This window comes from Hyaena hyaena, unplaced genomic scaffold (assembly GCF_003009895.1).
Source record: "Hyaena hyaena isolate Hyena2069 unplaced genomic scaffold, ASM300989v1 scaffold_1040, whole genome shotgun sequence".
NCBI lineage: Eukaryota > Metazoa > Chordata > Mammalia > Carnivora > Hyaenidae > Hyaena > Hyaena hyaena.
The window spans coordinates 384326-412163 of NW_024081670.1; the positions used below are offsets into that span (position 1 = coordinate 384326).

Genomic DNA, 27838 nt, shown 5'->3' on the forward strand with positions numbered 1-27838 from the left:
TATTACAAACAAAATAAACCAAAAAAAAAAAAAAAAAGAGAGAGAGAACTATAATATCAACCTATTTCAATACTATGTTTTTATGAGCAATAGTAGGGTTTCTCTCTATACTATAACTTCACCATGAGAAATAAGCACTTGTAAGTAAGAAATCAAGGCTGAAAATATGCTTCTGGCATCTTCTGTAGAATGTTGTTCTGTAAACCTGTTTTATGTGGGAATCAGTCCCATCAAATCATCAGAAGTGTAAACCACTTCTTTATCGCAATCTGAGAAACTAAGTTGGTGTGTTCACAGAAAAATCCCAGTAGTTCTTCTGCGAATCATTAGAGGTTCTCAATTATGTTTTACTTAATTGTAAAACATGACTATTAATATTCTTTGTAGTTTAATGGTAAATGTCACGATGTCTACACAAATACAAGGCAGAAAGAAAGATGATAGTCTGTGCACTTTACTAAAATACTGTATTTTACTAATAACATAAAAATATTTTTCAGATTTACGTTTAGTACTCTGAACCAAAGAGAGGTCTCTTTCTAAATGGGCAAGCAGCCTATTCTTAGATTCATGAGGACATACATTAAGAGGAAACAAAATTACACATAATTGGTATTAAAGGCTTAGTGTAGAAGAAATTAAATTTATAGCCACAAGACTACAACTAGAATTAAGAATATTTTGTTATTCACCCTTGCTCAGGGCAGGGAGATTTCTGATAGGAATGATCCTCAGTTCTACTCACAAATGGACATTTTCTGGCCTGACTCTCAGGGTCCTGTAATAAGAAAGACCTACAAACCTTGGTTTCATTCACATCCATTGCTCTGTGTGGGTCGCTTATTTAAACCATTCCTGTGATTAGTAAACAATGTAATCTTAGAGGAAATGCTAGATGTTAATTTATTCCTTCATACAGTAAGCCTGTACCAACCTATGAAAGCTATTTTGATGAATAACAAATCTGCAATATATAAAACATCAATAGAATACCAGTTTTTATAACACTAAGTGAGTATTAAAAGTTGTGTAAGGGTGGCTGGGTGGTTAAGTGTCCTACTCTTGATTTTAGTTCTAGTCATGATCTCATGGGTTTGTGAGTTCAAACCCTGCTGAACAGCGCAGAGCCTGCTTGGGATTCTCTTGTCTCTATTTATGCCCTCCCCACCTCAAAAATAAAAATTAAAAAAAAAAAAGGTTGTGTAAACATGCTATGTATAAATGGAGCTATACATAGAGTTCAGCATGATTCTTAAAAGATATATGCCATGCAAACTTACTTAATTTTGACAGTAAGTCCTAAAATTTGTCCCAAACCTCAAGTGTGCTTCTATTACTAGATCTGATAGAAATTTGTTGCCATAAATTACAATTATTTTCTAAAGGGGTCATGTATATTGAATTGTAAAGATGCAAATACTTTATTTAAATAAACCCTTTAGAAAAATGTAATATAAGTAAATGTAGCAAGGTACTGGATACTTACTGTATTGTTTTTTCTGACAGCAGAAATAAATGGAAACAAGAGGGAGAGAGGCTATGATATAATAAAAATGAAATAAAAAAAAGAAAAAAAATGTGAATGGAATGGAAATAAAGATTGAAAATGCACAGTATTTTGTGATGTACCTTGAAGCCAGTCTACACCTTCTTGCAATCCTTCTCCTTTTATGGCGTCACTAGCACTGAAATAAAATTCACAAGAAACATATCCATTTTATTACATCACAGAACATAAGAATAAATCATTACAATTTTGCTTTATGGCAAATTATTAAATTCTAGTAATGTATCTGATCAAAGTTGGTTAAGCACTGAAACTGAATATACCTAGGAAATAAGTCTGAGTAATCAGGTTGAAGACATGAGAAAATTATTCATAACTTATATAGACATTTGAAAAATTAAAACATTATTATTCTACTTTGCCCAGTCCTAGTGACTCCAGGCATTTATTTATTAGAAATGCTTGACTTTGGTTCCAATTTAGCTACATGATGAAGTGGCTTATTTGAAATGGAATTTGAGATAAGGTATAAACCTGTAATTATAATGTTGGTAAACTGGTAGAATAAAAAAAAAAAAATCTCATATTTCAATCATACTCTCATACCTACAGGCTTCAGGAACCTGGACAGATTACTTAACCCTCTGTTTTCAGTTTTAGCATCTATACAATGATGCTAAATAGACTAAAATGATAAAATGCAGAGAATTTTTATAGTATCAGATTACCTTTTTCAAAGACATGGACTGATAGCAATCAGTATAAACAATTAGATTTTCTGAATGATTAAGGTTCCTTTTAAGTGTGCTGAAGCAAGATTTAAGAATATACCTAACTACCTAAAATATGTAATTTGATTCTAATCAAATCAGAAATTACTTCCAATGTATTACTTATTAGATTATGAATATGACTTATCATAGAATTATTTTAAAATAGAAAGACAAGGGGCGCTGGGTGGCTCAGTCAGTTGAGCTTCTGACTTCGGCTCAGGTCATGATCTCATGGGTTTGAGCCCCGCGTCAGGCTCTGTGCTGACAGCTTGCTCAGAGCCTGGAGCCTGTTTCAGATTCTGTGTCTCCCTCTTTCTCTGACCCTCCCCTGCTCACACTGTCTCTCTCTCTCAGAAATAAACTAAAAAAAAAAAAAAAAAAAACCATGAAAAAAGTTTATAAAATAGAAAGACAGAAAACAAAGAAAATTATAAATTATCCATATCAGTAGCAAAACATCAGTAACTGAAATGCTTAAATAAAGACAGATCAATGTATTGATTTTTATCACACACCTACTGTCCCAAACAAGACTATAGTCCCAACCAAATAATACAATGGAAAAATTATCCCCCTTCACTGGAGATGTTAGTTCTGTACTAAAAACTTTGCCTCTTTTCCTAATAATTCCCAAATGTATGAACTCTACCTTTTCTTTTGAATATGTCATCAGGTCTGTAATTAGAATAAAAGACAAAGTTTTTACCAAGTCCTACAAGGCTCAATGCGATATGGCCCCTGGCTATTTCTCAGTGGTCCCATCTCCTACAATTTCCCCCTAGATCTTCTTGCTATTCCTGAAACAACACACCAGGCACATTCTCACCTAGGAGACTTTTCACTTGGCTGATCTCTCTGTCTGGAAAGCTATTCCTGCAAACCATCGCATGAATTGCTCCCTGACTTCAATTAGATTTCACAGAGAGAGCACTTCTTATTATTCTTTCTCTTATTATCCTACTTTACTTTCTTTCATCCTTCCAGCTGACATTTTATATATTCATTTATCTGTTTTGTTATCTATTACCTTCATAAGAGAGTAAATAAGCAAATACATATCGTGTCAGGGACTTGTCAAAGAACACACAAGAAGAATATTAACGAACTCAGATCCTGAAAATCAGAGTTGATTACATGTTTAGTACAATGATGAAAACCAAGGATTAAACCACAAAAATTTTCCTTTAATTTTCCAGGCTATGTTTCTCTATAATCCCTTCTTTATTGGCCAGTAAATTTACTTGTACCCAAAGCAAGAGAGAGAGAATATTTTATCTCTGTATCAAGTATTACCTTTATCTATAAAGCTGGAAAAGAAAAATAAATGCATTTTCAATTTTTTACATCCTTTAAAGAACATAGCAAAAAATTAAAAAAAAACCAACAAATGGAACACTAATTAGAACTTAGTGAGTGAGATATTGTTTGAATTAAGAAGTCAATATTATAGATAAATTTCTTCTGTAAGTTATATAGAAAATACAGAACCAGGCAACATAATACTCCACATCCTTACAGCATCAGGATATTACCTTTTCTCTCAGTGAGAAATATTTAGGTGTGACAACTGAATAAATAAATCTATTATAATTCAATTGCTGATTATTTTAATCAGAAAGATTTTTTCCATTTGCAAAATTAATTTCTATTTCAAAATTAAAAGTAGGACTATATTTTTTACTAATTTAGATGCAGATTTCTAATGTACTTTCTATCAAAACAGTCACAACACTTAATACAATGCAAAAATTAAAAATTATTTTACTTTAGACATTACCAATTTAGGTATGATTTAAAGAAATACAAAGTTTCTAGCTTAAGAGATTTCTCTACCTAAAATCTCTCCTTTCTTAATGGACCAAATAACACAGCACTTCAAATCCAACTCAAAAGACATTTAGTAAAATTGACTCTTCCTCTGATTTCAAAGTAAGGAGGGTTTTACTCAAGATATGCAGTGTTTTACTCCTGGGTAGAGATTTTGGTTGCTCTGAGTATGGAGGCATTTGAAGGGCTTTCTCTGTTTCAGCACCAAGGTTAGCTCTAAAAGTTCTTTTCTGAGCTCTACTATCTCCTTGTTCCATATTCTGTTTCTCCTTCTAGAGGCAGTAGATTTCTCTGCTTCTGTTAGGCGTTTCTCTTAAAAACCTTCTTTAAAAAAAGGGAAACTGGCAAAAGAAGGACATACTGCAGCAGGGGGAGGTAGGTGGGTGGTTAGAAGGAAGCTTAAATTAATGTAAGGTTGGCACTAAAACACTACTATATAACTTCTGGTAACCCTTATTGGAATATTCTGGCAGAAAGACACATTGGAGTTAAATATATCAATAAGAAACTGCTTTCCGAATAAATGCTCTATAATAATTTTAGATACTAATTACTGAAGAGTTCAATTTTATTAGTATGTTCAAATGAATTATTCCCATTTCTATATACTCCTATAAACCAAAATTTGTTGTGTACATACTAAATACCTAGTACTATTATTATTCTAGGGGTTACAGAGTAAACAAAACTGATAAAATCCCAGCTCTCATGGTGCTAATGCACTAGTATAGGAAGATGGACTATAAAAGAAGCAATACCCAGACAAGACATCGCAATAGAAATATAAAACAATGTATGAAAGAATAAGGGACAAGGGTAAGATATAATGATATTCTGGAGGGTTATCAGGAGGGGTCTCTCTCCTGAAGGAAGTATAATAGCAAGCCAGGAAAATTATTTTGGAGGGCAATGTGGGTAAAAGGAGTAACAAGTACAAACGTTTTGATGGGACTATGGATGGCTGATTCAATGTGAAGAAGGAAATCAGCGTGGTTGAAATGGGGTAAGTGGGCTAAATTACTCTTTTAAAGACTAGTTTATATTTTTACATCCCTAAAAATATTTGAAAAGGTGTTGTTTGTTTTTTTTAAGACATACTTAGTTAAGCAGTCTCTATACCCAAAATGGGATTTAAACTCACAACCACAAGATCAAGAGTCACATGCTCTACCAACTGAGCCAGCCAGGTGCCCCAAGATTTGAAACTATTATAACAATATATATTCATGAGCACCCACACTGACACAATTCTATACAACAAAATGCTTAGCTTATATCCTATCATGTTAGGTCACTTACACAATAAGCTTGGCAAAGAAAAATTGAAGCTCAGAGAGATTTTTCAGAATGACAAAATGAAAATAAATATAAAACTTTACCAAATGTGCCATGGTTTATCTTTGATGTTCTCTAAACACAGAAGTTGAGACACTTTTACAGACGTCACTGAATCTCTAAGATCCATTTTGTTTGCAAAGAATAAGATTGGTATTCGGCGGTGCTTAATATCTGAAAGAGAAAATAGACTATTATCACTCCTCCAGCTTTTTGGTCCTTTCCCCTCAAATTCTTAAAACTAAATTCACCAATACTGTTTTACAACCTCTTCTTCCTATATCAAACATATAAAAACATTTGAAAACACACACTGTCAGGCATGTACTTGAATGACAGGAAAATTAAAAACAAAAACCTTTCTTCTTAAGACTATCTGCCTCTGGTTGGAGCTTTAAAACAAAGATGAATGAGGTGGGCATTGGGGCTTGTTAAACAGTTACTGAGCAGCACCTGCAAAGGGGTCAACTATTTTGTTTTTATTGTCAGTAGAAAGGAGGCAAACTTCAATGAAGTAGAGGATAAACTAGATCTTCATTTCAGATTTTAGTCACAGGTTTTAGGTAACAAACTAGATTATTTTAACAAAATATTTTTACCTTGTTATAATTTTGGAAACATTTTTCAATTTTGAATAGATAACATCTTTACATAGTTCAAAATTCAGAAGATATAACATGGCATATACAGTAAAAGAATCCCACTTGTCTCAGGGCATCCACTTGTCCTCTCTAGAAGAGTTAACCCATATTACCTATGTCTTGGTATCTTTTTTAGAAATATTTGCAAACAATTATTATACATTATTCTTTATACAAATAGCAGACTATTCAGTTTTATATCTTTTGCTTTTTCACTTAATTTCATATCTTGAAGACTGTCCCATATCAGTACATAATGAGCAGAATATTGTCTGTTAATACTATGTATCACAATTTGTTTAATCTGTCCCCATGAGATATATTTGTGTTGTTGCCAATATTTAAAACTATAAGCAATGCTGAAATGAATAAAAATGTACACAGCAAATTTTGTACATGGGCCAGTATGTTTATAGGTTAAATCTGAGAAGTAGAGTTGCTGGTCAAAGGATATGTAAATTGTTATTTTGACAGGGATTACTGAAAGGCTTTCCCTTAAAAATTGCATAAATTTATACTTCAACAACAATGTATAAAAATGAATGTTTCCAGTGCCTTTGCCAAAAGAGTGTTATCAAACTTGTTGATCTTTTCTATGTGACCGGAGGATAGGTAAACAGTACTATTAGAATATGTTTAATTTGAGGTCAAGAATTTTTCTATATATTCAAAGGATGTTTCTATTTCCTCTTTTATGAACTATCTTATCCAATCCTTTCCCCATTTTCCTATTAAGTTTTTATTTTCTTATTGATTTGTAGGAACACAATAAGTAGTAAGGGAAGAAGTCTTCTAGCTATGATATAAATAGCAAATATTTCCATTTGCTTGACATTTGCCTTTGACTTCTCATGGTTTCTTTTGTAAGTAAAAACTTTTTATACAGTAAAATTAATCAATCTTCTCTTTTAGGATTCTGCATTCTGTGTTATAGTTAGAAAGGTCTCCTCTTACTCTGGAATTATTTAAACCTCCCCCATAGTTTCTTCTACTGCTGTACTGCTGTGACTTTTACGTTTACATAGTTATTCCAGCTAGAATTTACCCTGGAAGAGAGAATGTCAGAATGGATAAAAAGAAACTAGACATAACTATATGATGTTTACAAGAAACACATTTTGAACATAAGGACACAATCAAGCTGGGAAGAAAAGCACAGAAAAACATATTATGTATACATTTAAATGTAAGAAGATACTATCAGAAAAAGTAGTGTTCAAGATGAAAGGTATTAAAGAAAAAGACTGCCTTTTTTTGGTTATTGTTCTCTGTGCAGTTTACTTTATGTCAGTGTTCTTTTAAGTTTTTATTTAAACTTGTTAGCTAATATACGGTGTAATATCAGTTTCAGATGTACAATATAGTAATACAATACTTCATACATCACCTGGTGCTCATCACAAGTGCACTCCTTAATTCTCATCACTTATTTAACCCATCTCCCTCCCCCCCCACCACCCCACCTCCTTTCTGGTAACTATCAGTTTGTTATTTATAGTTAAGAGTCTGTTTCTTAGTTTGCCTCTCGCTCTCTTTCTCTCTGAAAAATACAGGCATTTAAAAATTATAAAAGTGTCAATCATTTACTCAAGAAGACAAAACAATATTAAATGCGCATATATCTAATAAATAAGCTTCCAAATACATAAAGCAAATTTTGACAGTATTAAGGGAAATATAAAGAAATCCACAATCATAGGTGGATACTTCAAGGCCCCTATCTCAGAAATTGATGGAACAGACAAAAAAAGATTAATAAGAATGTATAAGATGTGGACACTATCAACTGACATGTATAGACTCTTTGCTCAACAACAGCCAAATATAGACTTTACTTAATTGCAGATGGAAAAGTCACCAAGCCAGACCATATATGTTGGGCCATATATTTCTAAGAAGGAAATCATATAGAATATGTTATTCCATCAGATGGAATTAAATTAGAAATCAATAACAAAAAGAAACCTCCAAAATTCTCAAATATTTAGGAAACTAAGTAGCACACAACTAAATAATCTAAGGGTCAAAAAAGAATTCACAAGTTTAAGTTAGAAAATACTTTATTTTTTATTTTTTTATTTTTTTTAAATATTTTTTATTTATTTCTAGGAGAGAGAGAGAGAGAGAGCGAGAGCGTGAGCAGAAGAGGGTCAGAGAGAGAGGGAGTCACAGACTGAAACAGGCTCCAGGCTCTGAGCTGGCAGTCAGCACAGAGCCCGAAGCGGGGCTCGAACCCACGAACCGTGAGATCATGACCTAAGCGAAAGTCGGACGCTTAACCGACTAAGCCACCCAGGCGCCCCAGAAAATACTTTAAATAATATAGAAAACAAACATATAAAAAAATTGTGACATGGAGGGGTGCCTGGGTGGTCTGTTGAGTGTCTGACTGTTGGTTTTGGCTCAGGTCATGATCTTGCAGTTCGTGGGTTTGAGCCCTGAGTTGGGTTCTGGGCAGACTCTGTAAATCAGCTTCAGATTCTCTCTCTCTCTGCCCCTCACCTGCTCTTTCTTTCAAAATAAATAAAAAAGCTTAAAAAATGTTTCCAACTGAGAAAGATAATAGATACTGAAATACAATGTAAGTATATAAAATTCATAATAAAAGAGCAGAAATTAACAAAAATTAAAAAAAAACATCAGAAGACATTAAGAAAGCCAGAGTTCTTAAAAAGTTAATAAAATCAATAGACTCTTTAAAAGACTGAGCAAGAAAAAAAGGAGGAAACATAAATTATCAATATTAAAAATGAAGGAAGATACAGACATCTTATAGACATTAAAAGGACAGTGAAAGGATATTATAAACAGTTTTATGCCAATAAACTTGACAACATCAATAAATTTAAAAATATGGTCAAATTACCAAAAGTGACCGAAGGAGATATACCAAACTTTAACAGCCTTATATCAGCTTAGGAAATTTAACTCATAATTCATAGTCTCCCTATGCCCTGACACTCTGTACACACACAAAATCCCAACCCAGATGGCTTCATTCATATATTCTACCTAATATGTAAGGAAGAAATAATACCAATTCTCTCCAACCCCAAAAAAATAAAATAAAAAGAGAAAAGTAAATACCTTCCAACCCATTTTATGAGGCCTCTATAACCTTGATGACTGGAACATTTTAAGAAAGTTATAAACCAGAACCTCATGAGCACAAAAACAAAAATCTTTAATAAAATGTTAGCAAATCCAATTCAATGATATGTAAAAAGGTCAATAATCAAAGGTCAAATGAGATTTAACCCAGAAATGTGAGTTTGGTTTAATATATGTGAATCACAGTATCATTGTAATAGATGTAGAAAAAGCATTTGGTAAAATATAACACTAGTTTATGATGGAAACTTTTGGAAAATTAGAAATAGCAGAAAATTTCCTTGACCATTATAATAAAGAAAGATACATGCAAACCCTAGTGGGAAGCATACTTAGTGGTAAGTAAAGAATGGGAATAAGATACAGAAACAACACTAAGTGTCTGTCAATGGACGACTGATAAAAGTCAGTGAATAATATGAGCTTGAACTATGCAGGTCCACTTATATATGCCCTTTTATCAGTAAATATATTGAAAAATTTTTGGAGACTTGGAACATTTTGAAAAAACCTGTAAACAAATCATGTAGCCTAGAAACATAGAAAAAAAATAAGAAAATGTTAGGTTATCGCATGAATGCATAAAATACATATAGATACAAGATGAATTTATCATTTAATATCATAAAAGATAGACAAATCTATTATAAAAAGTTAAAATTCATCAAAATTTACATGCACATAGACCAAACATGGCATCATTCACAGTTAAGAGAAGTGCAAACAAGTGTAAAGATGCAGTATTAATTCATAACTGGATAAAATTAACTGCAATACATACTGTACCACTGTGATAACTTCAAAGTCACTGCTTGCGCCTACTGCAGATGTTGAAAGTATCTGCTTAAAATGCTATGTGACACTAATCATTTCTATGTGAGTTCTCTCAAGTAAATCGTGTATCACAGTAAAAGTTATCTCTTATAGTTCTCACATATTTTTTCATCTTGGTTTGTGCAATACTGTAAACCTTGAATTATACTGTGGGACCCACACAAAGTGCTCCAGTAATGTTGGAAATGCTCCCAAGAAGTGGAAAGAAGGCACAACATTACAAGAAAAAGCTGAATTTCTTGATATATACCATAGACTGAGGTCTGAAGCTGTGGATGCCTGCCATTTCAAGGTAAATGAATCCAGTATAAAAACCAATGTAAAAAATGAAAAGCAAATTCATGAGGTCATTGCTGCAGTTATGCCAGTAGGCATTAAAACCTTGCACATTTCATGAAATACTTTTTCATCTTGTATTGAAAATATAGCTTTTATGTGAGTGCAGGACTCCTCTAAGAAAGGCAACCCTATACACTCTAACATGATTCAAGAAAAAGTGAAGTTATTATGTGAACATAAAGCAAAAGGAAAGTGGAGGATTTAATGCTAATAAAAGATGGTCTGATAATTTTAGAAAGAGATTTAGCTTAAAAAATGTCAAGATAACAGGAAAAGTAGCTTCTACCAACCAAAAGGTAGCAGAGAGAGTTTCCAGATGTCATTTGGAGGAAAAATATAAAAAGCCACATAGGATTTATCAGTAAGGAAGGGAGGTGAACACCAGTATTTAGGGCAGAAATAAAGTGGGAAAAAGACAAGACTTACCATTTCTATTCAACATTGTACTGAAGGTCCTAGCCAGTGCAATAAGATAAGACAAAGAATAAAAGGCATAAAGACTAAAAACAGAAGCAGCAGAATTTTTGTTGACTATACATAGAAAATTCTAAGAAATCTAGGGAAAAACTACTAGAATAAGTGTATTTAGCAACCTCCCAAAATACAAAGTCAATATTTTCACATACTAACAATGAACCATTAGAATATGAAATATACTATTATAATAGCTTTGAAAATATAAAAACTTATGGATAAGTTGAATGAATGATGTGTAAGACCTACATAGAAAACTGTAAAAGAGAGAAATTGAGAAAAGCATAAATACATGAAGTGACATACCATGTTTATGAGTTGGAACATTCAATGTTAAGTCTAATGTTAAGATGTCAGCTATCTCCAAATAGGATCAAAATAAAACCCGAGCAGGAGTTTTAGAAAAATTAATAAGCTGATTTTAAACACTATTTAAAAATATGGAATACCTAAACCTACTAAAATTATCTTGAAGAAGCTGACCAGGGTTAGAGAATTTATCCTGACTTCAAGATTTATTATAAATCCATGATAATAAAGACAATGCAAAAGTACATAAGAGATCAGTGGAATAGAATACAGATTCCAGAAATAGACACACACATATATATACAAATTAAACTCAATAAACATGAAAGTCAAATGATTTTGACGAGTAATTCAATGAAAAAACTTTTTTTTCTGGGGCACCTGGGTGGCTCAGTCGGGTAAGCCTCCGACTTTGGCTCAGGTCATGATCACACAGTTTGTGGGTTCGAGCCCCGTGTTGGGCTCTGTGCTGACAGTTAGCTCAGAGCCTGGAGCCTGCTTCAGATTCTGTATCTCCCTCTCTCTCTGACCCTCCCCTGCTCATGCTGTCTCTCTCTCTCTCTCTCTCAGAAATAAATAAAAAAACATTAAAATTTTTTTTCCCAACAAATGTATTTTGGGATAATTGGATATCTGTAAAAAAAAAAAATGCAAAATTTAATTCAAGATGGTTCCCAGGCTTAAACATAAAAACTAAAACTATGAAGCTACTAAAAGAAAACATGGAATATGTTAGTAACCTTAAGGCAGTAGCTACATCTTTCTTAGAGAGTACATAAACAGTTTGTATTAAAAGGAAAAAAAATTGAGGTTGATAAATGGAGATGGGTGGGAGATGGGCTAGATGGGTGACAGGTACTAAGGAGTGCACTTGTGATGAGCACTGGGTGTTAAATGTAGTGATGAATCATTGAATTCTACTCCTGAAACCAGTATTGCACTGTATGTTAGCTAAAATTGAAATTAAAAATTAAAAAATTAAAAAAAATTGGTAAATTAGACTTCACCAAAATTAGATAAATCTGTTCATTAAAAGATACTGTGAAAATGGGATACCTGAGTGGCTCAGTTGGTTGAGTGTCCAATTGTTTATTGATTTAGGCTCAGGTCCTGATATCACAGTTGTGAGACTGAACCCTGTGTCGGGGTCTGTACTGGCAGTATAAAACTTGCTCAGGATTCTCTCTCTCTCCCTCTCTCTCTGCCCTCCACCTCTCAAAATAAATGAATAAATAGGGGCGCCTGGATGGCTTAGTCGGTTAAGCGTCCGACTTTCGCTTAGGTCATGATCTCGTGGTTCGTGGGTTCGAGCCCTGCATAGGGCTCTGTGCTGACTGCCAGCTCAGAGCCTGGAGCCTGTTTCAGTCTGTGACTCCCTCTCTCTCTGACCTTTCCCTGCTCACGCTGTCTCTCTCTCTCTCTCTCCTAGAAATAAATAAAAAAACGTTAAAAAAAATGAATAACTAAACTTAAAAAAAAAAGATAATGTGAAAAAAAATAAACAGGTGAGCCATATACTGGTAAGAAATCTTCAAAACACAAATATCTGACAAAGGTCTTCTATTTAGAATTTATAAAGAAATGTTAAAATTCAATAATAAGACACATAACCAAATTAAACGTATGCTCAAAAGATTTAGAAGGATATTTTACAAAAGAGGGGCACCTGGGTGGCTCAGTCAGTTAAGTATCAGACTCTTGATTTCAGTTCAGGTCATGATCACCTGGTTCGTGAGATCAAGCCCCACATTGGGTACTGCGCTGACAGTGTGGAGCCTGCTTGGGATTCTCTCCTACTCTCTCTGCCCCTTCCTCACTTGCACAGACACACTCTCTCAAAATAAATAAACATTAAAAAAAAAAAAAGACATTTTACAAGAAAACGTATAAGAATGGTAAATAAAATATGCAAAATTGCTCAACATTTTTAATCATCAGTAAAATATAAACTAAAAGCAAATGAGATCCTATTATACAGCTAGTAGAAAGGCTAAAGTGAAAAAAAAATACTACATCAATCATTGGAGAGGGTGTAAAGAAACTAGAACTCACACATATGCTATTAAGAATATAAAATAGTATGACCACTTTGAAAATTAAGTGGCAGTTACTTTAAATATGACCCATAATGTCTATCCTATGACTCAGCAGTATCATTCCTAGGAATTTTTCAAAGAAGAAATGAAAACATGTCTACAAAATGCCTTTTACAAGAATATTCATATTAGACTTATTCATAATAGTCCTAAACTAGAAATAGTCTAGATGTCAATCAACAGGATACTGGATAAAGAAACTGTGGGTTATTTACATAGCAGAATGTTACATAGCAATAAAAAGGAATAAACAAGTGATATATACAACAATAAAGATGATTCCCCACAACATTTTGCCAAATAAAAAAGCTTATGCACAAAAATGTATGTTTCCCCCAATTTATATGAAGCTGTAAAATAGGCAAAATTAATCTGGTGACAGAAATCAGTTTAGAAGTTCTCTGGTATGAGGTGTGGAGTGTTGACTGGGAAAGAATGTGAAAGAACTTCCTGGTATGATGAAAATGTTGTTTCTTGATAGGCAGTGGAGTTACATGAGTGTATGCATTAGTCAAAATTACTGAACTACATACTCAATATCTAAGCATTTGACTATATACAATTTATACATCATTTTTAAAAAGTTCATATACAGGGTGACTGAATGGATTAAAAAAAACACCCATCTATATACTGCCTATCTAAAGACACATACAAACCAAAAATGGAGGCATGTAAAAAGATTTCCCATGCAAACAGAAGCATAAGAAAGCTGGGGTAGCAGCCCATATACCAGATAAAATGAGTATTATTTTATTTTATTTTTTATTTTTTAAATTAAAAAAAATTTTTATGTCTTTATTTTATTTTGATAGAGAGAGACAGAGAGTGAGAGGGGGAGGGACAGAGAGAGTGGGAGACACGGAATCTGAAGCAGGCTCCAGGCTCCGAGCTGTCAGCACAGAGCCTGATGTGGGGCTCGAACCCACAGACTGTGAGATCATGACCTGAGCCAAAGTCAGACACTGAACTGACTGAGTCACCTAGGTGCCCCTTAAATTATTTTATTGTTAAGTAATCTCTATAACTAATGTAGGGTGTACAGTCTGAATTTATAACCCTGAGATCAAGAGTCGCATACTCTGCTGACAAGGCCAGCCAGGTGGCCTCAGGTAAAATAAATATTAAACCACAGATTATAATAAAATACAAAGAAAAGTAATAAATAAGATTAAAAAATCAATCTAATAGGAGGATATAACAATTGTAACCATCTATGCACCCAACACAGAAGAATCTAAATATACAAAGTAAGTATTAATAGATATAAAGGAGAGAAACTGACAGTAATATAGTAATAGTAGGGGGCTTTAAGCTCCATTTATATCAATGGATAGATCATTTAGACAGAAACCCAATAAGGAACTTTGTTCAGTGGCATCGAACAACACATTAAACCAGATGGATTTAACAGATATATACAGAATATTCCATCCGAAAACAGCAGAATACACATTCTTTTCAAATACACCTGGAATATTCTCCAAGACAGATCATGTTAGGGCACAAAACAAGTCTCAATAAATTTAAGAATCCTCATATTATATCAAGCATCTTGTATGAAACAAGAAATCAATTACAAAAAAAAAAGAACAGAAAAAAACACAAAGGAGGCTAAACAACCAAAGGGTCAACGAAGAAATCAAAAAGGAAATAATAATAAATACTTAGAGACAGAATAGAAAACATAATGCTTCAAAATCTTAGGGAAACAGCAAAAGCAATATTTTAATGTTTATTTATTTTGAGAGAGAAACAGCAGGGAAGGGGCAGAAAGAGAGACGGAGAGAATCGCAAGCAGACTCTGCACTTTTAGCTAACAGCCTGATGCGAGGCTCAACCCCATTAACCATGAGATTATGACCTGAGCTGAGATCAAGAGTCAGACGCTTAACCAACTGAGCCACCCAGGAGCCCCAGCAAAAGCAGTTCTAAAATGTAAGTTTATAGAAACACAGGCCTACATGAAGAAACAAAGGAAATCTCAATTAAACAATCTGATCCTTTACCTAAAAGAAACAGAAAAGAACAACAAACAAAGCTCAAAGTTATTAGAAGAAGGAAATAAAAGTTCTGGGTGGAAATAAATGAAATAGAGACAAAAACACCAACAGAAAAGATTATGAAACCAAGATAAACAAAACTGATAAGCCTTTAGCCAAACACATCAAGAAAATAAGACAGAAAGGACCCAAATAAACATAACCAGAAATTAGAGAAGAACAGACACCACAGAAATGTCAAGGATTATAAGAGACTGCTATGGAAAGTTATATGCCAACAAATTGGGCAACTTGGAATAAACAGATAAATTCCTATAAACAGACTGTCTTTCCAGACTGAATCTGGAAGAAATAGAAAATCTGAACAGACTGATTGCTAGTAACAAACTGAATTAAAAAACCAAAAGACTACAATAAACAAAAGTCCAAGACCAGTGGGCTTCACAGGTGATGCCTACCAACATTTAAAGAAGAGTTAATATCTATCCTTCTCAAACTATTCCAAATAATAGAAAAGGAAGGAAACCTTCCAAATTTATTCTATAAGGCCAGCATTACTCTAATACTCAAACCAGAGAAAGACACTCTAAAACACAGAGGCAAAAATTCTCAACAAAATGTTAGACAATGAAACTGAACAAAGGACAATACACCATAATCCAGTTGGGTTTATTCCAGGGATTCAAGGATGGTTCAATATTAGCAAATAAATCAATGTGATATACCCTATTAACAAAATGAAGGATACACACCATATGATCATCATCTTAATAGATGGAGAAAAGCATTTGATAAAATACAACATCCATTTATGATAAAAAACCCTCAACAAAGTGGGTTTAGAGAGAAAATACCTCAACATAATACGGTCACATGAAAAACCCACAACTAATATCATATTCAATGGTGAAAAACTGAACACTTTTCCTTTAAAATTAAAAACAAGACAATGATGTCTACTCTGGCCACTTTTATTCAGCATAGTATTATGATTCCTAGCCACAGCAATTAGACAACAAAAAGAAATAAAAGGCATCCAAATTGGCAGGGAAATGTTAAACTGTCACTCACTATTGCAAATCACATACTATACATGGTAAGCCCAAAAGCTCTACCAAATACTATTGGAACCAATAAATGAATTCAGTAAACCTGCAGGATACAAAATTAATATACAAAATTCTGTTATATATTTGTTATATACATATAAAAATCTGTAATACATAATGCATATTAATATACAAAAACCTTAATCAAGGAAGTGAAACTTGTACTCTGAAAATTGTAAGACACTAATGAAGGAAATTGAAGACAACACAAATGGAAAGATATACTATGATCATGGATTGGAAGAATTAATATTGTTAAAATGTCCACTCTACCCAAAGCAATCTACAGATTTAATGCAATCCTCATCAAAATACCAATAGTATTGTTCACTGAAATAGAAAAAATAATCCTAAAATTTGTGTGGAACCACAAAAGACCCCAAATAGCCAAGGCAATTTTGAGAAAGAAGAACTAAGCTGGAGGTATCACAATCCCAGATTTGAAGCTATTTTACAAAGCTACAGGGGCACCTGGGTGGCTCAGTCCATTAAGCGTCCGACTTTGGCTCAGGTCATGATCTCACGGTTCGTGGGTTTGAGCCCTATGTTGGGCTCTGTGCTGACAGCCAGCTCAGAGCCTGGAGGCTGTTTCAGATTCTGTGTCTCTCTCTCTCTCTGACCCTCCCCTGCTCACGCTGTCTCTCTCTTTCTGTCAGAAATAAATAAAACATTAAAAAAAAAGTAACTTACTGTGTTTAGTTGATATAAAAATCAAACACAATGAGATACAACTTCACACCTATCAGAATGACTAAAATTAACAACTCGGGAAACAACAGATGTTGGCGAGGATGTGGAGAAAGAGGAACCTTTTGCACTGCTGATGGGAAAGCAAACTGGGACAGCTGCTCTGGAAAACAGAATGGAGATTCCTCAAAAAATTGAAACTAGAACTACGCTATGACCGAGCAATTACACTCCTAGGTATTTATCCACAGGATACAAAAATGCTGATTCAAAGGGGCACATGCACCCCAATATTTATAGCAGTGCTATCCACAATAGCCAAATTATGGAAAGAGCCCAAAGGTCCACTGACTGACAAATGGATAAAGACGATGTGGTATATATATACAAAATGGAGTATTATTTGGAAATCAAAAAGAATGAAAACTTGTCATTTACAACAACATGGATGGAACTAGAATGTATGATGCTAAGTGAAATAAGTCAGAGAAAGATAAATACCATATGATTTTACTCATATGTGGACTTTAAGGAACAAAATAGATGAACATAGGGGAAAAGAAGGAAAAATAAGATAAAAACAGACAAGGAGGTAAGCCATAAGAGACGGTTAGATAGAGAACAAGAGGAGGGTTGCTGGAGGGGGTTTGGGTGGGGGATGGGCCAAACAGGTGATAGGCATTAAGGAGGGAACTTGTTGGGATAAGCATTGGGTGTCATATGTAAGCGATGAATCACAAAATTCTACTGCTGAAACCATTATTACACTATATGTTAACTGAATTAGATTTAAATAAAAATTTTAAAAAGTACATGCAAAAATAAATGAAAAATTTTTAAAAATAAAAATAAAAAACACATATAATGTGCCATAGGTAAAGATATAAGTTCTGCATAGTTACTATATTTTAAAATTAAAAAATAAAGGGGAGTAATATACTCATTAATGTATAGAATTGTTGAATCATTATATTGTACACCTGAAACTAATATAACACTGTATTAATTAGATATCAATAAAAAATTCAAAAGTTTTAAATTAGAGATAATTACATAAAACAAATAACATTCACTGCCAACACCAAAGAACAAAACATCTCATGTAAACAGATCCTAAAGCACAGATACCACAGACACACAAATATACCTGGATGATTCAGAAGAGTATCAAGTTCTTCTTTGGCCACAACCATTCTTAATCTATCACTACTATCAATGACAAAAATGATGGCTTGTCCTTCTCTGTATAATATAAAAATGAGAATATTAAAGATAAACTCATAAATTTTCCATATTTAGTATTCATTTGCATTTCCTAACCTGTGTATTATCTTTTCATTTATTAGTTTGTATGAGTGATTAATATATGATCGTTAGTCATATTTTATATAAGATAATTTGTTCTCGGTTGATAATCTGTTAACTTTAATGACTTGTTATTTCATAATTTTAAAAAATTACAAGTAAAATCATAATTCTATTACACAGACGCAATCATTAATACTTTGAGGTAAATCAATTTGGACATTTTCTTCGTGTAAATTCGTATATGAATATCTACATTTGTACTTAAATGGAATCTTGCTATTTTATACCCTGCCTTCTGATACATATACATTTCCTTGATCTTTTTTGCAGTATAGTTTGTGCAGAATGAGAGGGAGAGAATCCCAAGCACACTTCACACATCAGTGTAGAGTCTGATGTGCGGCTCAAACTCATAAACCATGAGATCATGACCTGAACCAAAATCAAGGGTTGGACACTTAACTTTGGGTTAAGCCACTTGGGCACCCCCAGTTTGAGCTACTTTTGTATGAAACATTAAACACTATACCAGTACTTTTTACCATAACCATAGTGATAAATACGTTTTACATTAAGAAGATACAAAAGTATACAAAACTACATTTGAAATAAGTTTTGGGAAGTAATAATTACAAATAGCTTTTATTTTATTCAATTTTTTAAACTGATGACCAGCTACTGAACTGGCTTAAGGGTTCACTTATAGATCTAGTGGCCCTTAGAGATTATAGATCTAGTGGCACTATAGACAGTGGCCCTTAAAAAAGTCACTGATTCCCTCTGCACCTTTCTTTAACCATTATAAGGTATCCCATTGCATGGGTGTGTCATCAAATACTGTGTCAAACTTCTATTGTTGGACTTAGAGATTATTCTTAATTTTCATGATTATGAAAAAGTTTGGAATAAACATCCTCCTAAATACAATTGTTAAATTTTTTGATACTTTAAGATTTGTTCTTAGAACTAAAATTTTTAGCAATACATACAAAATTAAAAGTTTTACATAAACACTGACAAACTGTATTCCAGATATGCTTTACCAACATATACTTATACTAGTATCAGTACTTTTCCCACCCGTTTTCAGTAGGACTTTTAACACTGTTTTCATTTTTGCCAATCTAAAAGCATATTTACATTGTACTTCATTTAATTGCTAGTGAAGTTCAATATCTTTTCATATATTTATTGGACATTTACAGATTTTTTGTGAATCACTTATTCCAGTCAAAAATTATTAATTTACAGTTCAATGTTATTAGTAATCACATGAATATAAAAATAAAACAACTTTTTAGTTCTATTTTTTCCTATCATTAAGTAAAACAAATACAGATTATTACCAGTCATACATTAGTAGTAGCTATAGAAATTGATATGACTTGACAATAAACTATTTGAAAAAAATAAATAAATAAAAAATTAAAAAATTAAAAAAAAAAAAAAAAAGAAACTGATATGACTGAAAGAATCTACCAAGCGCTTTAAAAATGTTCAGTCACTTTAAACCAGTAATTTTATTTCTGGAATTCATTCTGAGGAAACATGAACTATGACAAAGATTTAGGCAGCAAGATGTGTTAACCGAAGGGTTGTTTATGATCTTCAAAAACTGAGAATAACCTTTATGTCCAAAAATAGAAAAATGACCAAAAAATAGGCTTAGGCATATGAAAAAATAACAGGTAGCCATTCATTAGTTATATTCTTTGGATGTTTCTCCTGATTTACTCTTATCATAGAATGTTAATTAAAGAAGCAGGATAAAAAACTATTTGTGGTAATTTAGAATGTTCCTTTCTCAATTATGTAAAGTGTATATTTTATATTTAAAAAAGAAATATAGAAAAAAATTAACAATAGCAAATTTATTAGTAGTGAGATTACAGAAAACAACTTTTTTATATTCTTTCTATGTTTTCCAAATATTAAAAAATATGCACTCCTTTTACACTTTATTACTTTTCCTTATTATAATGGATGAGATGCAAAAATTATATACTAATTAACATTATAGAATCATATAAATGACAAAGTAAGTTCCCTTATAATCTTAGTGTTCCAAAACAAATGCTATTAATGGTTTGGCACACATTCCACCTATTTATTTTTCTTCTCTATATATACAAAGCACATATTTTTATTAAGAATACTATTTTTCTTTTTATAATTGAGATATGTCATTATACACAGGGTTCAACACACATTTTTCTATGTATATTTTTGCCCACTAGTGTTAGTCATAGGATACTTTTCAAGGAGCAAAATGATGGCTGGAGAGCAAGAATATTTTTCATTTTAACAGATACTGATAAATTTTTCTGAAAAAGATGTTACATTCCCACCAGAAGAGTGACTTGTTTTGCCAACAGTAGATTTAATCTTTTTAACTTTTTAGTCTAATAGATTAAAATGAATTGTTCATTCATAATTAGAAAAATATAGAGATACGGGAAATAAATATACTATTATTGTAGACTTCTCTATGGTAACCTTATTCACTTTTCAACCTACAATTTATCTATAGCATTTGTAAAAATTAACTTCTTCCAAAAATATTTTGAAGAAAAAGGAATTAAAATCAGAAACATTTCCTTTTAGAGTGTCTGGGTAGCTCAGTAAGTGTCAGACTTTTGGTTTGGGCTCAGGTCATGATCTCACGGTTCATGAGTTCAAGCCCCCACATCAAGCTCTGCGCTGACAGTGCGGAGCCTGCTTGGGATTTTCTCTCTCCCTCTCTCTGCACCTGCCCCACTCATGCTGTCTCTGTCTCTCTCAAAATAAATAAACTTAAAAAAAAAAAAAAAAGAAAAGAAAAATTTCCTTTTTTGAAGTACTATTTTCTATGTATTTTTTAACCCCACACTTGCAGGAAAGAATTAATCAATAAAAATTAAAATCAGATCTGGCAGTCATGTCATAACCATTGAAAGCAAGAGTTCATAATGACAAAAAGGCATTTAGTCAAACGATACTGGTTACTAGTTTCAGACTCCAAAAGTAGTTAACATTGCCTTTATATGAAGGAGTCCTAGAAATATTAGAAGTTAATGAATTCATTTTAATACCACATGCAAATCTTGAGAGGATATAATATATTTGGATCCTAGGAACTTGACAGTTCCTAATCTGTAGTAATTAGTGAGCACTTAATGTGCATAATATCTTGTGAAAAATATCTTGTTTAGAATTGCCTGTAGAACAAATGGATCAACTGTTCATACTGTTATTTTAACTAAATTTATTCAATAAATATGTACTGATCTATATGCCAAGCATCATAATTGAACTTGAAGAAATAACCTTAGTAAGAAATAATCCCTGCTCTTGAAGAGTTCACACTCTCACCAGGGAGGCAGGTATGGAACATGACTTTAAGACCGAAGAATTAGGATAACAGAGGCATGGATAGGCAAAGTACTATGTGAATGCTGGGGACAGATAAATAGGCAACATGGTGAAATTTCACAGAGGAGGTAACTTTTGAGTTAGCTTTAAAGCATGACCATATTAACTTTAAATAAAATAAGAGAGGGCAGGGGCGCCTGGGTGGCTTAGTTGGTTAAGCATCCGACTTTCGCTTAGGTCATGATCTTGTGGTTCGTGGGTTCGAGCCCCGCGTCGGGCTCTGTGCTGACTGCCAGCTCAGAGCCTGGAGCCTGTTTCAGTCTGTGACTCCCTCTCTCTCTGACCCTCCCCTGCTCACGCTGTCTCTCTCTCTCTCCTAGAAATAAATAAAAAATATTAAAAAAAAAAAATAAGAGAGGGCATTAAAAACAGAGAGAACAGCATATGCAAAGAACCAAAGTCAAGAAGGGCCTGAAGCCTTTGAAAAATAATATAAAGTATGATTATATATTTTTTAAATTAGAAAATGTGCTTAAATTATATGAAAAATAAACACTGCAACCTAGCCCATTGTAATCTTTTAGTTTTATCTGTAATCATTATTTGTTATTGAAATATAATCATCTAGTTAACTAACATTCATAAACATACTTACTTATAATAGTGTTCCCAGAGATTTCTGTATCTTCCTTGACCTGACATGTCAAACACTGTGAAAGACAAACTACAGAAAAAGACAATAATAAACAAAACCAAACCAAACACCAAAACAAAACAAAACAAAACATGACTACATTATAAGATACTAACGTAAGGTGTCACGTTTATTTAAAATTTTTATTTAAAATTTTAATTTTTTTCAAAGAAGCCACGTTTGAATATATAATATTTAACTTGAATCAATTTTCAAGTACAAGTCCCATAAATTTTTTTAATATAGATATGGTTTTATAAAGAATAACATAAGAAACGTTTTCCATCCTAGAGAGATTATCAGAATTTGTCTAAACTCTAAATTCTGAAAAATAATCCACAAGTAGTGGTACAAATATTTTAATTCTTACGGATTTCTGAAACAACAAATTAATTTTTCTAACAGTAGAAGGAATGACTAGGCAGATCTAATATTATCATTTTTCACCCACAACTTCTTAGTCACAAGCATAATAAAGTGAATTACCTGGACGATTTGAATTTCTCTATGCTGAATCCTATGGTTGGAACTATATCTTGCGACTGAGCCTTTAAGAAAAGAGATAAATTTAGAAATATGCAATTACCAAAGATGAATTATCCCTCAGGTTAAAAAAAAAAAAAATCCAGATATCCAATTCTTACTAAAATTTGTCACTAAGGAGATAATAGAATTAAACAAAACTATAATTTTTACAGTGGGATCACTGTGTGTGAATGCTTTATAGAAGTTCAAAGTTTGCTAATATGAACCTGTATAATATGTATGTTTTCACTCATATTTTGTGGTTCGCTGCAATTTACCGCAGTGTTAAAGTAGTTTGATGAGTCGTTCCAAGTTCACATATAGGACTTTGTAATCTTTCACCACATACTTACTGAGTTTATATATGCTCTAGGGGACTGTTGTCATATCTAGATGGGGAATATACATGGTCCCTGCTCTCACTGAGCTTATTACCTAGGGAAGGTAAACAACAATAACCAAACAAACTACAAATGAACACGATTTCAGGCTGTGACAAGCACAATGAAAGGTGATTTGGGGATGGGAGGCAATGGAGCAAGAGGTTGGTACGGAGCATGGAAGAGCCTCTCTCTCTGAGGAGGTGACATCTGACCCAAGAGTAAATATCAAAAAGGAGAAGAGCTATGACAAGATCTTGGCAAAGAATATTTCAGCCAAAGGAATTAGCCAGTGCAACGACCCCAATGCAGGAAGGAATGTGCCACTGAGGAAAAGAATAAGGCCTTTATATCTAAAATGTCCTGAGTAAGGCAGAGAGCTATATGTAATAAAGAGAGGTAGAGCCATGGTGGGGAATTCTGTGTGGAGCAGAGATTACAAGGGGGCAAAAGTAAAGCAGGAAATGTGTTAGAAAGTCAATTAAATGACTTAACCTGACAACTAAAGTGCCTTAAACTGGGGTGCCTGGGTGGCTCAGTTGGTTGAGAAACTGACTCCTAATTTTGGTTCAAGTTATGATCTCACAACTAGTGAAATTGAGCCATGTCAGGCTCTGTGCTGACAGCATGGAGCCTGCTTGGGATTCTCACTCTCTCCTGTCTCTCTATGCCCCTCTGCCACTAGCTCACTCTCTCTCAAAATAAATAAATACACTTTATAACAACAACAACAAAAAAAGACTTAAATTGACAACTTAAGTCACCAAATGCCTCCTAACACTTTCATCATCAAAACTATTCCTCCCTTTGAATAAAAAAAAACTCATTCACTTTCTGATCCATATTACATATGAGTTATTCTTGACTCCTTTTTTAAATATAACCACTCCTTAAGCTTTATTGGTCCTATCTCATTAATGTATCATTTCTTGATTACAAAAACCTTATAATTTCTCTTAATTGATAATATGCTATCTTAGACAAATTACTCAACTTCTCCAAACCTTAGTTTTCTAAAATGTGAAATCTATTATTATCTTTAACTTGTAAAATTATCATGATAATTAAAGGAGTTAATGAATGCAAAATACTCAATACAGTGTCTGGTCCATAGTATATACTCAACATATATCATTAATTATAGTCACTGATTTCAGTCTTTTTCCAATTTTCTCCATATAGCCACAGTTTAACTTTTAAAAAATCACCCTTTAGTTCATCATGCTGCTTTGTGTGAAAACAGCAGGAGTAGAAAAGAAACTGTTGCCTCACACCATTACATTTAATTTGACAGTCTACATCTGGAAATTTAAAATTCAAATGAAAAGACAGAAGCTGAAAAGTCACTGGAGCTTAGTCACCTTAGCAGCAATGTGCTAGTGAAAAGGCCTCCCTAGAGATGCCCAGTTTTGCTTTTCTGAAATTTGTTTATTCAGCTTTTCTTTCCATCCTACAAGCTGTCTATATTCTCCCAAAACTATCTTTCTGTTTATGTTAGATTTATTTCCTGCCATTCAGATTCCTGCCTCAGACCTTAGGGTTTCTTCACTTCAAAACAAATTTGGATTAAAGAGTTTCCTAATTTTTGTTGTTCCCCAAATAAACAACTGTTTTGATTTCTGATTTTGACCACAATCGTAATAAAATCATTAGCTATTACTAACAGGAAAAACACAGGAAGTTAAATGTTTAAAGAAATCTCAGAAGATACACATCAAAAGAATAAATAGCCTTGTCTTCCCTGAATTGTAGTTAGAACATTTGCCTAGCCTCTCCACAATAGCCCAGCTTCTGCACAAACTCTTTGTTTCTAGCGCTTCTCTTTTAACTTGCTGTTTTAATTAACAGGGATAAAATTAATCAACTTTATTTTCTTCCCATCATTTCTAAGTTCTAATGTAAGATAATTAGAAAGAAGAAACTCCACAAATTAATCAGGATAAAACAAGGGATGTGAGCTGGTGCTTCCAGATTCAAGTAGGATTCATTTTCCTCTAGAGAATGATCTCCAACATTAATCATCCTCTGCTCTATCTAGGAACAAATACATTTGGCCATTCTCTAACTTGCTCAGGGAATGGTACAAAGCAAGCAAAGAGTATAGGAAATACCACCTAAGTGGAATAGCCTATCTGACACATCCACATCCCAAGGATAAACTAATGTTAACAAGAATAGAACAGGATTTCTGAGAGAGGATTCTATTTGGTTAGTCTACTAAATATGGTATCTTTGGTGCCATCAATCATCATTCCCTGCCCAAAAATGAAAATAAAAAAAATCACCCACCAGTCCATTCATCCTCAAATACACTTAAATACCCAGCAATATTATAGGTATTTGGTATTTAGTGCTGAATAATATGAGATCTATGCTCTTAAGAAATGAGAAATTAATAAGAAATTAAATGATACACTTTATTTCTCAATCTCCCCTTCACCAATTTATTCTCCTCCTTAGGAAAAGATAACTCCTTTGCTCAGTTTGTGAAGTAAACTGAGCATTCTTCGTTCTGTCTCTCTTTCTTCTATCATTTGAAGGCCACATGCTCATCACAAGCATGTACTCTCATCTCATCTTAGCCATGCAACAAACCTATAAGAGTAGATCTTTCCCTGAGGAAGAAAGCTTGATATTTGGGGAGGCCAATCTCAATACAATAAGAGTATTAGCAATGACTCCGAAAAGACCTAAACCTCACCCTCTAACCTTTTAAATAAAGTTGGTATTTTTTTTTTAAGTTTATTTATTTATTTTGAGAGAGAGAGAGAGCATGCAAGCAGGGAAAAGGCAGAGAAAGTGGGAAAGAGAGAATCCCAAGCAGTCTCTTGACTGAAAGTGCAGAGCCTGATGTGGGGCTTGAACCCATGAACCGTGAGATCATGACCTGAGTTGAAGTAGGATGCTTAATTGACTGAGCCACCCAGATGCCCCAAAAGTGGTTGTTTTTTAATCTCTGCCTGACTTCAGCATGTATGCCTGAGCTGACTCACAGCTCAGTGGGGAATTCCTTAAAATACCTAAATTGCCTTCCAAATCCATCCTTGACTTCTTATCCTGGCTTATAATGACTGGAAAAAAAGAAATAATGGTGTTTTTGTAATCTAAAGCAATCTCCAAGTAAACAGAAGTAAAACTGAAGGTGTTGCAAAAGAAATGGAATAGTAAGGCTGCTTATTCTGCCCAACCTGAAGTGTTATTTGAAGACAATAAAATTCATCTTCAACTACTATATTTAGGAGCAGCATTTCCCATTCTCTAGCCATTTAGTCATTAAGAGTACCAGATTCTTATTTTTTGCCCTATCTGTATCTAGTCTATTTATTTTTTCACTCTACAGGTTTCATTAATTCACTAATGGCTTTTTACCTAAATAAGTATACTTACAACTGTAAATGTTAGTTGTCTATCCAATATCCATTCTCTCCTTCTTCCATACTTATAGGACCCTTATTATTTCTGGAAGAAGCAGTATGCCTTGCTTTAAAAAAAATTCAGCTTAGGGGTGCCTGGGTTGCTCAGTCGGTTAAGTGGCCGACTCTTGATTTTGGCTCATTTCATGATCTAACAGTTTGTGCGATCAAGCCCCACACTGGGCTCTGGGCTGACAGATTCTGTTTGGGATTCTCTCTCTCCCTCTTCCCCATTCTCTCTTCCTCTCTCAAAATAAATAAATAAACTTTAAAAACTCCAGCTTCATTTATAGGTAGGGACAGCCAATGAAATCTAAGTTAGGAATCATTAGCTAGTGCTTCTGGGTAAGCTCTTTAGAGAGGGCTTATTTAGCAAGAAGGCCTATTCCTTCACCTTATTCTTTTCCCTTCCTGGTAACTTAGAATACAGATATGATGGTTAACCAAGGTGACCATGTGGAGACCTTGAAGATGAAAACCAGACACTTAGAATAGTATAACAGAAAGATGGAAGATGCCTGGATATCTCACAACTGACCACACAGCTGGACTATCAGCCCTGGAATACCTCCTCAGGACTTATTTAGGTGACAGAAAAAGAAGTCTCTTACTTATTTAGTCCACTTTAGTTATGTGGGTTTTCTTTATATGTAGCAGGACCTAGGCTTCAACTTATGTACCATGTGTTGAATGTGTAGCTTTATATTTTTTTCAGTTATTAAAATTATATTTTCATATACTTATTACTTACATGACTTTAAGTCATTCTGCTTACTACTACTGATATGCATACCATGCTCCCAGTAAACTGTCTAATTATCCATAGAACCCATAAAAATGATTCACCTTTCCCTGTGTTTCTCTTTTAAGAGGGAGCCAAAAAGAGGGCAGTGCTACCTCAGAGTAAACTTTGCAAATCTGTGAGAATCTTTTGAGGAAAAAAAGACATTTGGAAAGTATTCCAGATTAAATAATCTGGACATATTAAATAATCAAGACATATTTATCAAGACAAGTATTACCAATATATACCTGCATAAAATACACTGCAAATTATAGTATTCTGACATTTATTACCTTAAGGTACCACAAGGTTAACAGGATTTCATATGATTATATGAA

The 27838-nt window shown here is 33.3% G+C and overlaps 1 protein-coding gene across 2 annotated transcripts in view; it reads right to left on the reverse strand.

The window, feature by feature from the left end:
* ARL6 (ADP ribosylation factor like GTPase 6) overlaps positions 1-27838 on the reverse strand; it is a 33842-nt gene that overhangs the window by 4309 nt on the left and 1695 nt on the right. The window contains exons 3-8 of one of the 2 annotated variants that reach the window (XM_039221987.1): positions 22885-22946; positions 22360-22428; positions 18193-18287; positions 5487-5616; positions 1630-1685; positions 1487-1499 (exon numbers count right to left, since the gene is read on the reverse strand). In XM_039221987.1, coding sequence (XP_039077918.1) covers positions 1487-1499; positions 1630-1685; positions 5487-5616; positions 18193-18287; positions 22360-22428; positions 22885-22946 — 425 coding nt within the window. The remainder of the gene's footprint in view (positions 1-1486; positions 1500-1629; positions 1686-5486; positions 5617-18192; positions 18288-22359; positions 22429-22884; positions 22947-27838) is intronic. The other variant, XM_039221988.1, reaches the window with a different exon arrangement.